General features: G+C 43.1%; 1 protein-coding gene across 1 annotated transcript; it reads left to right on the forward strand.

Annotated features, from left to right (window-relative positions):
• Positions 1-3,805: 3,805 nt before the first annotated feature.
• On the forward strand, positions 3,806-13,130 carry THOC3 (THO complex 3). Its single transcript, XM_010388357.2, has 6 exons — positions 3,806-4,393; positions 5,085-5,241; positions 6,929-7,133; positions 10,918-11,079; positions 11,201-11,301; positions 12,536-13,130. Exons 1-6 carry the CDS (start codon positions 4,127-4,129, stop codon positions 12,697-12,699), a joined length of 1,056 nt encoding a protein of 351 aa, XP_010386659.1. The 5' UTR covers positions 3,806-4,126; the 3' UTR covers positions 12,700-13,130.
• Positions 13,131-13,357: the final 227 nt, after the last annotated feature.

Here is a 13,357-nt window from a genome sequence, read left to right on the forward strand (position 1 = left end):
ACATCGATAACTATACTGGGGGTAGGAAACAGAATATCCTATTTCTTAGAAAATACTGAAATATTTAGGGGTAAAGGATAAGATGTACACAACTTACAATTTGATAATGTCTTGGATTTGTGTCCCTGACGAAATCTCCAATTGTAATCTCCAGTGTTGGAGGAGGGGCCTGGTGAGAGGTGATTGGATCATCGGAACGAATTTCCCGCTTGCTGTTCTTGTTAGTGACTGAGTTCTTATGACATCTGGTTATTTAAAAGTGTGTGGTACCTCGCCGTCTCTGTTTCCTGAGGCCTGCCCAGCCATGCTTCCTGTACAGCCTATGGAACCACGAGCCAATTAAACCTCTTTTTTTTTGAGACAGTGTCTCGCTCTGTAGGCCAGGCTGGAGTGCAGTGGTACAATCTCGGCTCACTGCAACCTCCGCCTCCTGGGTTCAAGCAATTCTCTGCCTCAGCCTCCTGAGTAGCTGGGATTACAGGCACCCACCACCATGCCTGGCTAATTTTATTGTATTTTTGTAGAGATGAGGTTTCACCATCTTGGCCAGGCTGGCCTTGAACTCCTGACCTCATGATCCACCCGCCTTGGCCTCCCAAAGTTCTGGGATTACAGGCGTGAGCCACTGCGCCTGGCCCAATTAAACCTCTTTTCTTTATAAATTACCCAGTCTCAGGTAGTTCCCTATAGCAATGTGAGAACAGACTAATGCACAATTGCCAAATGTTTAGACAAAAGAGTAGTAATGTAGATGTATGTAGAGAAAGCAAATGGAGACCAGGCGCAGTGACTCATGCCTGTAATCTCAGCACTTTGGGAGGCCAGGTCAGGTGAATTGCTTGAGGCCAGGAGTTTGAGACCAGCCTGGCCAACATGGAGAAACCCCATCTCTGCAAAACATAAAAAAATTAGCGGGTAGGGTGGTGCATGACTGTAATCCCAGCTACTCAGGTGGCTGAGGCATGAGAATTGCTTGAACCTGGCAAGCGGAGGTTGCAGTGAGCCAAGATCACACCACCGCACTCCAGCCTGGGTGACAGAGTAAGACTGTGTCTCAAATAAATAAATAAAAATTAAAATTAAAAAAAGAAAACAAATGGAACAAAATGCTAACTCAGTGAATCTGTGTCACAGGAATAGCAGTGCTTTTTAGTATTCTTGCAACTTTTCTGTAAATTTGAATTTTTCTAAATAAAAAGTTTTTAAAAATGGCCCATGACTCTGTTCCCCTAAATTTTCTCTCCCCTTTGAGAGACTCTGACTTCAGTCTCACCATTGCCCCAAGATGTGTGGTAGTCCAATTTGAAATGTTATACCAGTTTCTGTCTCAGGCAAGAGCAGTGGGATATATTTCTCACAACTGATGTTCTAACATCCATGTTTACAGAATATAGAAAAGGAACACAGGGGGAAATTAAGTAAAAAAATATACATTACAGGCTGGACACAGTGGCTCACGCCTGTAATCCCAGCACTTTGGGAGGCCGAGACGAGTGGATCACCTGACTTCAGGAGTTCGAGACCGGCCTGGCCAACATAGCGAAACCCCATCTCAACTGAAAATACAAAAAATTAACCAGGCATTGTGGTGGTGCCTGTAATCCCAGCTACTTGGGAGGCTGATGCAGAAGACTTGCTTGAACCTGGGAGGCGGAAGTTGCAGTGAGCCAAGATTGCACCACTGCACTCCAGCCTAGGCAATAAGAGCAAAACTTCATCTCAAAAAAAAAAATTAAAAATTAAAAAATATAAATTACATACAAAAATACAAAATGAATGCAGAAATACAAAGAGTCACATTTACATGATTTCAGATACTGGGAATTAGAGTGTAGATTTTGGAGTCAGTAACATCTGAGTTCTAACCTTTCCTCTGTCACATATAGTCATGTGACCTGGAACAGGACATTTTACCTCTTTCTACTTCAGTTTTTGTGTCTTGGACAGGGACTTGTAAGTCCTCAGTGTATGCAGCAAAAAAAATATGAAATATAGGAAAAAGTAGAAAATGTAGGAAAAAATCTAAAAATACATATTATATATGAAGAAGATTCCTGAAAAACAGGAGTAAGGAAGAAAACTAGACACCAAATAGTTTCCTACTCCAAGATTTTAGAGACTTCACTGGTATCCTTGGAGTCTGAAAAGCTTTGTAGTTTCCAAGAATTTCTGGTTGCAATGGGGTAGGGAAAAGATTGGGGAAAGATAGGGTCTTTATTTCCTACGGTCCTTCTGAAAGCCACATGCTTTATATGTGTACTCACTTAGTACCTAGGACCTTCTGACACTTCCTTATGTTGCTGGTGGAAGTATAGATTATTAAACCTCTTCATAGGTGTTTTGGCAATATATATCCAAATAAAAAAGTACACATGTGCACAATGAAGGTTATATAGGGATATTCACTGCAATATTGTTCTAAAAACAAATTCATGAAGGGATCAGTTGAATAAACTATTATATATTCATATAAAGACTGCAACCATTAAGAAGAATGAGACGTCTGCATATTCTGACAAGAAATGATTTCCTATACATATTTACCATAGAAAGCAAGTTGTGTAAGGAATGCTACCTTTTTGGCAGTGGGTTGGGGGAGGTTATGCACACACCTATCTACCTCGTCAGGGTGTGTACTTAACACTGTCTCTGGAAGGCCACACAAGAAATTCAAGTTTTTCAGAAGGGAAGTTTGGGGACACAGGATGGAGGGAAACTTTTCAATCTATTCCCTTTTATGCTTTTTACATTTGTTGCCGAGTGCACGTGTTGCCTTTTAAAAATTGGATTTTTAAACAAATTTACCACTACTACTTACCACCAAAACCTTCCCCCATTCCTCAGCTCTTCTCCAGGGCCTTGACTGGCGCTGACAGCTCACCACCCCTTTTTTCTCCAGCAAGAAGCCACTGGTTTAAGGGAGATATGAAAGGTGGGGTGGATACGCAGGTGGACATTTGCTTTTCACTCTGTATCTTTTATTTTTATATTTACAATCATGTGCATGTAATACTGTTACAGGAAAAGGGTCCCAATCCAGACCCCAAGAGTGGGTTCTTGGATCTCACTCAAGAAAGAATTCAGGGCGAGTCTGCAGGGCAAAGTGAAAGCAAGTTTATTAAGAAAGTAAAGGGAATAAAAGAATGGCTACTCCATAGGGCAGCCCCGAGGGCTGCTGGTTGCGCATTTTTATGGTTTTTCCTGATGATCTGCTAAACAAGTGTGGATTATTCACGCCTCCCTTTTTCAGACCATATAGGGTAACTTCCTGACATTGCCATGGCGTTTATAAACTATCCTGGCACTGGTGGGAGTGTAGCAGTGAGGATGACCAGAGGTCACTCTCGTCGCCATTTTGGTTTTGGTGGGTTTTGGCTGGCCCCTTTACTGCAACCTGTTTTATCATCAAGGTCTTTATGACCTGTATTTTGTGCTGACCTCCCATTTCATCCTGCGATTAGAATGCCTTAACAGTCTGGACATGCAACCCAGTAGGTTTCAGCTTCATTTTACCCAGTTCCTATTTAAGATAGTGTTGCTGTGGCTGACACGCTTCCGCCATTACCTTTTAAAAACAAAAAATTCATTTTTATTAAAAAACAAACAAAAAACCCTTCCAGACCCCTTCTTAACACCTCTTCCCTCACTCCCTTAACACCTCTTCCCTCACTCCACACCCGCTAGCCCTTTTCACGGGACAAGCTCACCAGCTGGTCCTTCTCCAGTAAAAAGCCCAGGGCTTTCTCTTAAGGGAGGAGACTAGGAGTTAGGGAACAACTCCAGAAGAAAGGTGATGGGTGAATTGTTTAGAAGGTTAGTGTTGGTTCTTTTATTCGATTAAACAGGGATACACATATATCTACCAAGGAATAGGTAAGGGAGAAATAAGAACACTAAAAAACTCGGAATCGTTAAGTGTGAAGCATATTTGGAGTTAACTCCAAATATTACTAAGTAAGAAGAGGCGGGCACGCGCTGCATACCGGGATTTGTAGTCCCTTCCGGGGCGGCGTACAGCGCGCTTGCGTAGAGGAGCCTCGCTCTTCCGGGCGCATGCGTGCGGCAGCGGCGCCAGGACTGATTGCACCCTGGCGGCTGCTGGCGTGTTGTGAGCTGGGAGCTCGGCATGGCGGTGCCCACTGCAGCCATGGGGCCCTCCGCGTTGGGCCAGAGCGGCCCTGGCTCAATGGCCCCGTGGTGCTCAGTGAGCAGCGGCCCGTCGCGCTACGTGCTTGGGATGCAGGAGCTGTTCCGGGGCCACAGCAAGACGCGCGAGTTCCTGGCGCACAGCGCCAAGGTGCACTCGGTGGCCTGGAGTTGCGACGGGCGTCGCCTAGCCTCGGGGTCCTTCGACAAGACGGCCAGTGTCTTCTTGCTGGAGAAGGACCGGTTGGTGAGCTGCCGGGGCTAGGGAGAGGGGTCGTGGTGAAGTGAGGTGTGGTAGTGGGAGAGCGAATGGGGGGCGAACGGGGCCTTGGGGTTGAAAAGAGAGTGGACTTGAGGGAGGGGGAAAAGGGGAGTATGGAGACGAGGGGGGAGTGTGGAGATGAGGAGGGAGTGGGGAGAAGGTGGAGTGTGGGGGTGACGGGGTCGTGAGGGGTGAGGAGAGGAAGTGTGGGGGCGTATGGAGAGTGTGGAAGTAAGGAGGTTGGCGATGGCGGGTGAAGGTGAGGATAGGGTGGATGGGACGGGGCTGCGGTGGGAGCCTTACTCGTTTGGAGTCGATTCGTGTGCTGGTAAGGAGTGGCTAGGGGCTGTGGTGGTGGTGGTGAGGATTGCCCCTTTGAAAGTGATAGGGCGTCCCGTGGGAATGAGCTACTGGGTTAGGAACGTTGATGGTAGAGTAAGGGTGAAAAACCAGGAAGGAGGAGGAGGCCAGGGAGGGCACAAAAATAAGGGCATAGATGTGGAAGCTGAGAACAACAGTTCAGAAGGACTGCGGAGAAGAGAAGGGAGAAAGGACTGGATTCTGAATTACCCAGATCTTTACTCGTCCCAGCATACCTTGGTTTGAATAAGCTTAGAAAGTTACATGGGAGGCAGCTACATCTATGTGAAGTGACATCTGGATTCTGTTCTTTCAGGTCAAAGAAAACAATTATCGGGGACATGGGGATAGTGTGGACCAGCTTTGTTGGCATCCAAGTAATCCTGACCTATTCGTTACCGCGTCCGGAGATAAAACCATTCGCATCTGGGATGTCAGGACTACAAAATGCATTGCCACTGTGAACACTAAAGGTGACTGACTATTCAGATAGAGAGGGTAATAGGAAGATAAGCTGTTTGAATTCATTCAACAACCATTTTCCGAATATCTTTTCTGTGTCTGGCACTCAGCTGTGTATGAGACATCCTGAGCTGAATAAGAGTTTCCAGCTCCAAGGAACTCCCCAGCGGGGAGGGGACATGTATATTACAAATAACATAGCAAGATATGGTTCATTTAATAATGGAGAGGTCTGCAAGATGGATACCCAGAATAGAAATGAAAACAGAAGTCTGCCTAGGGGAGCCAGGGAAGGCCTCACCAAATTTGAGCAAACTTTTAGGACAGTCATAGAAATTGAGTGGTCAAGGTGCAGTGGGTGGGGAATGGGGCATTTCCAGGAGGGAACAGCATGTGCAAAGGCATGGAGAATATGGAAAATTTTGATTAGTTAGAATGGTTGAAACTTGGATGGTCTTGGTGAACTGCGAGAAAGTGACCAGAAAGTTGTGCAGTACATTTATAGGCTCAGTTGTAAGTATTGAGGCTGGTACTGTATGGGACTCTTGAGTTTTCATTTATCATAAGATGTTCCATTAGGAAAGAAAGTTGGTAAATAACTGTGATACACCCAAAATTTTGAAATGCTTTCTGATACAATTTAAGATACAGTATAGATACTAAAATGTGAAAAAATTATGCATTTTAGAATGGAAAAAGTTGATGAGATTTTTAATTGATGTGTTCAGTGTGGGCCACTAGACTTTGTTGCCAAGACTTACCTCTGGAGGCAGAATGGTGTAGTTTTTCCCCAGGTATACAGCTGCTGATCCATGAATGATTCAGGTGATGCCCGGGTGAACATTAAAAACCAGTTTTGCAGATATTTTAATATTTACTAGAAGAACTAGCTCATGGAATTTATTACTCAATTAAAGCTGAATTTATTTTTGTTTTTATTTTTGAGACAGAGTCTTGCCCTGTTACCCAGGATGGGGTACAGTGACACAATATTGGCTGCCTGCAGCCTCCACCTCCTGGGCTCAAGCCATCCTCCTACCTCAACCTCCTGAGTAGCTGGGACTACAGGCACATGCCACCATGCCTGGCTAATTTTCTGTAGAGCTGGTTTTTGCCATTTTGCCCAGGCTGATCTTGAACTCCTGGACTCAAGTGATTTACACACCTTGGCTTCCCAAAGTGCTGGGATTACAGGCTTGAGCCACTGTGCCTGGCTGCTAAATTTATTTAAGTAAAATTTTTTGGATCAATTTTAAGAAAAATCTTGAATAAAGAAAAATATAGTGTTTAATGGATAGGACAAAAATTGTGATGTTGGCATGCGAGTGACTACAGTTGAGAAATGCTGGTGTAAGAGAAAAGGGGGCTTTGGGGTCAAATCTGGGTTTAAACTCTTGGCTCTGTGACTTCATAGTTTTGACACTTTGGCTCATCTTCTTGTCTCTTACTTCCTTCGTCTATAAAATGGGGTTAATAAAGTGTGTCTTAGAGGAGTATTGTGAAGACCAAATCAGGAAATGTGTAGATGAATGTGCTGGACTCATTGTTGAATTATAAATAGTAGCTCCCTCCCATTGTCTAGGACTTTAATGAGTAAGCCCTGAAGAAAGCTCTGGTCTTCTTTCTAGGATAGCACAATAAACTTGTGGAGGGTTATGAGCAAACAGATTATCTTACTGTTTATATCTGGATTCCTAGGGGAGAACATTAATATCTGCTGGAGTCCTGATGGGCAGACCATTGCTGTAGGCAACAAAGATGATGTGGTGACCTTTATTGATGCCAAGACGCACCGTTCCAAAGCAGAAGAGCAGTTCAAGTTCGAGGTCAACGAAATCTCCTGGAACAATGACAACAACATGTTCTTCCTGACAAATGGCAATGGTTGTATCAACATCCTCAGGTGAGGGGGTCTAGCTTAGGAGACTGTTATATCTTTGTGCTGGGTGCTGTGTCAGATACGGAAATGAATTAGATGTGAGCCTATCCTGAAGGAGCTTAAAACACAAATAGAATCCTAACCTGTTTTAAGTACATTTGAGCTGTATATTTTATATACTTTATATTTTACTGAGTCCTTACGGAAATTCTAGGGGTTGATGGTTTGCTTCTCATTTGACAAATGAGGATCTGAGGGTGAGAGGTTACATCAGTAGTCAGCTAGTGTTTGCTAGAACTGGATGCACCTTGAATTATGATTAATTTATACCCTCTTTTTTTTGAGGCGGAGTTTTGATCTTGTTGCCCAGGCTGGAGTGCAATGGCGCGATCTCGGCTCACTGCAACCTCCACCTCCCAGATTCAAGCTATTCTCCTGCCATTGCCTCCTGAGTAGCTGGGATTAGAGGCATGCCCCACCACACCCAGCTAATTTTGTATTTTTTGTAGTTTAGGGTTTCTCCATGTTGGTCAAGCTGGTCTCCAACTCCCAACCTCAGGTGATCCACCCACCTTGGCTCCCAAAGTGCTGGGATTACAGGCGTGAACCACCGCGCCCAACTGGCCAATTCGTACTCTTAAAGTTTCAACTTAAATATCGCTTTCCCTTCAGGGAAGCTCTCCCGCTACCCCAGGGTTAGAGGTAGGTTAGAGGCTTACTTTACGTACTTTCTGTAGGAAGCACTTTCCTTCTGTGTTGTAATTGCATTGTTATTTGCCCATGTCTCCTGTTAGACTGTGAATTCCACGATGGTAGGGATGTTGTTTGCCTTGTTTAGTGTTGAATCCCTAATGTCTAGTCCTGCACCTGCTCCACATAGTAGGATCTTAGTGAATATTTGTTCTCCAAATGAATGAAATTGTGGAGCTGAAATTCAGATCTGTTTAATTCTAGCCTTCCACTATCCCAGGTGATCAATGTGAGGCCAAGTGAGATATGTTCCATGGGGAGTTGAAGGAGGGAGCTTGTGAACTTTATCTTGAAAGATGAGCAGGATTTGAAGAATAAGCAAAAGGGAACCACATAAGTGACAAAGCAGGCATGAGTGAACATGACTTATTTGCAGAGTAGTTCAGTCAGGGTTGTTGGGGACGTGGTGGCAGATAAGGGAAATAAGAGAGGGCATGATAATGGGAAGATGAAGTCTAATTTGGGACCAGATTATAAAAGGCCTTTATTTTATGCCTAGTATCTTGGATTTTATTTTGTAGGCAATGGGGATTCTATAATTTTTTAAGAAAAACCTTTTTATTATAAAACACAGATACTGAAAACCACATAACACAAATGTGTAGCTTAACGAACTCTTATAGGCTTAACTCTTGTGCAGCCCTGCCCAAGTCGAGGAGTAGTTCTTTCCAGTCATCCTAAAAGTCCATCCAGGTGTTTTGTCCTAATTACAGCTCCTTTCCACAAAAGCGAACACTATCCTGACTTTTATGGTGATTCTTCATAGTTTGTCTACCACGTGTGCAGCCCCTAGATATCCTAGTTTTGCTCATTTAAAAAAAAAAAAAATTGATATGTCTTTTGTGTCTCTTAAATTACTCAAAAGAAATTTCCTAAAACGTAGCTGCTGAAAAACCAGACTGGTAACCTGTGGAGATTCTCCCAGTTTGGCTTTTGCTGATTCCATATGCTTGTTTATATGTTGGACTATTGTGTAAAGAGATGCTGCTTCTCGTCTGCCATTTGGTTACCCGGTAGTGCAGTTCATCTAGGGAAGGCAGAATAAAATTTTGATTCTGTTTGTCAGATGATGATTTCGTTTCCTGCTGCCTCCAAAGAGGACCAGTTAGGTTTTTTCTTTTTTTTTTTTTTTAATCATTATGGGCTCATGTTTTTAAACATAGTTGATGTGTTTCCATCTCTTGTAATTGTTACGCCTATTGAAGGTCAAATTATGCCATCTTTGGCCAATAAGAACATCTTCAAGTTGGTTCTTGAGCCCTTTTTTGACATATTCCCAGTGGTCTTCTGTTTTTTGCTCCCTGGTTTGATAAGATGTTCCAAGTTCATCTTGTACAATCTTGCCCCAGACCTTTAATCAGAAAATTCTCCAAGAAGCCTAACATTCTGGCTGGGTGTCGTGACTCACACCTGTAATCCCAGCACTTTGGCACTTTGGGAGGCCGAGGTGAGTGGATCACTTGAGGCCTGGCAATCATGGAGAAACCCTGTCTCTACTCAAAATACAAAAATTAGCTGGGCGTGGTGACGCAGGTCTGTAATCCCAGCTGCTTGGAAGGCTGAGGCAGGAGAATCGCTTGAACCTGGGAGGTGGAGGTTGTAGTAAGCTTAGATTGTGCCACTGCACTCCAGCGTCCTGGGCGACTGAGTGAGATTCCACCTCAAAAAAAAAAAAAAAAAAAAGAGGCCTTACATTACATTCTTTCACTGAGAAATGATACTGAAGTTAGGAATGTTCATTATCATTGGGTTGGCCTAGGAATTACGTGTGTGTGTGTGTGTGTGTGTATATTTAAAGATAAAATACCTTGTGAATTCACACTGATAACTTCCAATTAAAATTGAGGAGGACTCCAGGGATTTTATTAAAACTCTTCTATATTACAAATATATTTCTTCCCTTCCAAATTGAGTATTCTGGTTCTCAAGGGCACAAGGGATCATAGAATTAGAATATCCGATGGTTACTTATTACCTGTATCCCATGGTAAACATATAGATGTCTCAGAATAACAATATTACTGCCACTACCACCAATGTGATGACTTGAAACAAAAAATGTTTTTGCTTTTTGCATACACTCTTTACATTCTTCCCCCGTTAAAAAAAATAGTACCGAGGCCGGGCGCGGTGGCTCAAGCCTGTAATCCCAGCACTTTGGGAGGCCGAGACGGGCGGATCACGAGGTCAGGAGATCGAGACCATCCTGGCTAACCCGGTGAAACCCCGTCTCTACTAAAAAATACAAAAAACTAGCCGGGCGAGGTGGCAGGCGCCTATAGTCCTAGCTACTTGGGAGGCTGAGGCAGGAGAATGGCGGGAACCCGGGAGGCGGAGCTTGCAGTTAGCTGAGATCCGGCCACTGCACTCCAGCCTGGGCGACAGAGCGAGACTCTGTCTCAAAAAAAAAAAAAAGTACTATGTATTGTAGGAGTGTGCAGCTGTTACATATTATACCCTCCCTTTAAACCATGTATAGTTTTTGCAAGAAACTATATTCAGTGTTCAGCACCAGTCCTTATAAGTCTCTAGTCATTTTTTAAATTGAAGCTCATTCTCTAGTTAAGATTCCTCGGGAAGCGTTCGTGGGAACATTATTCCTGGAGTTTTCATTACAACTTATTTACGTACTTATAAAGCTTATGGATTTTATAAAACGTTATTGTGCTTCTTGTTTGTATCATTATATTTGAAATTCAGTTTTGCTGGATGTAAAAATCCTTGACTCATTTTCTTGCTTGTGTATCTTTCTTAAATATGGTACTCCATTTTCTTTTGGCATTAAGTGTTGCTGTCAGATTTTCTTTTTCTTTAAAGTCCACTAGTTTTACTAGTCTATGTCTCGATGTTGGTTGCTTTGGTTCTGTAGTCTCAGGTATGTGTTGTGCTTTTTAAATAATGTAGTTCAAAATCTCTTTTTATTTCAGGAATGTTATCTTGAATGACAGTTCTTGGTGGTGGTGCATTATCTTTGCTTTTCTTCTTCATTGTCTCCTATTATTATTTTAGTACCACAGTCCTCTTCTGCAGTTTGATCACTGTCTGTCTTGTTTCTCAGCTACCCAGAACTGAAGCCTGTGCAGTCCATCAACGCCCATCCTTCCAACTGCATCTGTATCAAGTTTGACCCGATGGGGAAGTACTTTGCCACAGGAAGTGCAGATGCTTTGGTTAGCCTCTGGGACGTGGATGAGTTAGTGTGTGTTCGGTGCTTTTCCAGGTAAGTGACTCTATCAGCACTTTCCTTGTTGGGTACATGAATTTTATTTTATCGTGAATGACATTGTTCCCTCCTCTTACTTGGTAATTCTCATGTCTCTTCTGTCCACTCTGTATCATAGGCTGGATTGGCCTGTAAGGACCCTCAGTTTCAGCCATGATGGGAAAATGCTGGCGTCAGCATCGGAAGACCATTTTATTGACATTGCTGAAGTGGAGACAGGTAACCTCATGAGAATCTACTGTCTTTCACCTTTGGCATTCAGGACTTCTCTTGTGATCTCATCTCTGCATGTGACTACTTCATCAGCATCATCATGAATGAATTTGTCTCCTTTAGACAAGTGTGGTTATGTTTTGACTCACTGCCGGATAGTGAAGAAGCAAAGCGTTAAGAAATAAACAGGCAGGTCTGAGAAAAGTGATTTAGAAAAATATTTTGATTTATTTAAACTTTAAACTACAGAGTAAGAGGAAGAAAAAAGCATCAGTTGTGGTCCCACTATCTGAATACCACCTTTTAAAAAATGTTGTGGTATATTTCTCCTTATCTGTTGCCTGTATAGGAACTTGAAAAAATATTTTTTTTAATTTAAGGAATTACCAAGTTTTTGCTTTAAAAACAACAGAAGCTGGAAATAGAAAAATGGGAGGAGAGTATTCATTTTACAAAAGAATTTCCTCAGATTTGTTTTTTAATGTTGCTGTATTGTTTTCGGAAATCTGTGACATTCTTCGTAGAAAGATTAAAACTATATAGAAAACTTTGGCCGGGCGCGGTGGCTCAAGCCTGTAATCCCAGCACTTTGGGAGGCCGAGGCGGGTGGATCACGAGGTCAGGAGATCGAGACCCTCCTGGCTAACACGGTGAAACCCCGTCTCTACTAAAAATACAAAAAAAAAAAAAACTAGCCGGGCGCAGTGGCGGGCGCCTGTAGTCCCAGCTACTCGGAGGCTGAGGCGGGAGAATGGCGGAAACCCGGGAGGCGGAGCTTGCAGTGAGCCGAGATCGCGCCACTGCACTCCAGCCTGGGCGACACAGCGAGACTCCGTCTCAAAAAAAAAAAAAAAACTATATAGAAAACTTTGAAGAGGAAAGTAAAGAACTTGAAATTCCACTATGTAAAGAATGTCCCTGTTAGTCACGTTGTGGTGAACATTGTCCAGCATCCAGCCATGCAGATCCTTCATGTAATTGCATGTCCCTGTGACGCAGTGACACTTTTCCTGCTCAATGACCTGCTCTTGAGTTAACCCACCTGTGCTCAGAGCCTGCTCTGCCCCCTGCTGGCTTGTGGGCTCTCTGTGCCTGGGAGTTCTCTGTAAAATGAGGTAATAGTTGTGTCTATCTTGTGGGATTAGTAGGTGGATTAAACGAGTTAATACAGGTAAGTACTTAATGAATGTGTCCTTCGTTATGAACGTATTGATTGGTTTCTCTCTATTGTTTTCTATAGGGGACAAACTATGGGAGGTACAGTGTGAGTCTCCGACCTTCACAGTGGCGTGGCACCCCAAAAGGCCTCTGCTGGCATTTGCCTGTGATGACAAAGACGGCAAATATGACAGCAGCCGGGAAGCCGGAACTGTGAAGCTGTTTGGGCTTCCTAATGATTCTTGAGAGGGGATTATAGGGAGAGGAGGCCCTGGCAGAGGTCTTCCTTCATGTGGTTAGTTTGGTCTGTTCTCTTGGAGTTGGTGGGCACCCTAAATATTTGTAAATTGGTATAAATTGTAAACGTCTATGGTCAGGCTGCCCATTCCAGTTCTTTTGCTTTTTCTGTGTATTAGCTCTTTCCATTCTTTGCCCCCAGCGTGAGTTAACTCGTGTGGACTCTGCAGTGTGGGTAGTGACCCCAGCATACTTTGTCCTCTGGACCTCCTGTCTTCTCTGCTTTTGGGTACATGGTAGACTTTGTGACATTTGATACAACTTGGACTATACTTAGTTTGGAGGGAGGGGAATGGAAGGATATGGAAATTTTTTAAAATAATTATATATATATAATTTTGAGAGTTGATCATTTAATAAACTGACTTTTTTTATTATGGCACTTCTAAGACTTTAAAAATTATGTCCTTATGTTGCAGTTTTGTATTTTTTTTTTAATTTCAGAAAGAGAATTTAAATGTCATAATTCTGTCATTTAATGTCCCAACCAATAACCCTCTGAAATGTAGGGACAAAGCTAATCGAATGACTGAACTAAAATTTTGACTCTGAGCTTCCTGGTGGCAAAGTAAAGAGGGGAGTAAGTCAGTTAGCTTTTTTATTGAAA

The sequence above is a fragment of the Rhinopithecus roxellana genome, chromosome 3 (assembly GCF_007565055.1).
Source record: "Rhinopithecus roxellana isolate Shanxi Qingling chromosome 3, ASM756505v1, whole genome shotgun sequence".
In the NCBI taxonomy this organism is placed as follows: Eukaryota; Metazoa; Chordata; class Mammalia; order Primates; family Cercopithecidae; genus Rhinopithecus; species Rhinopithecus roxellana.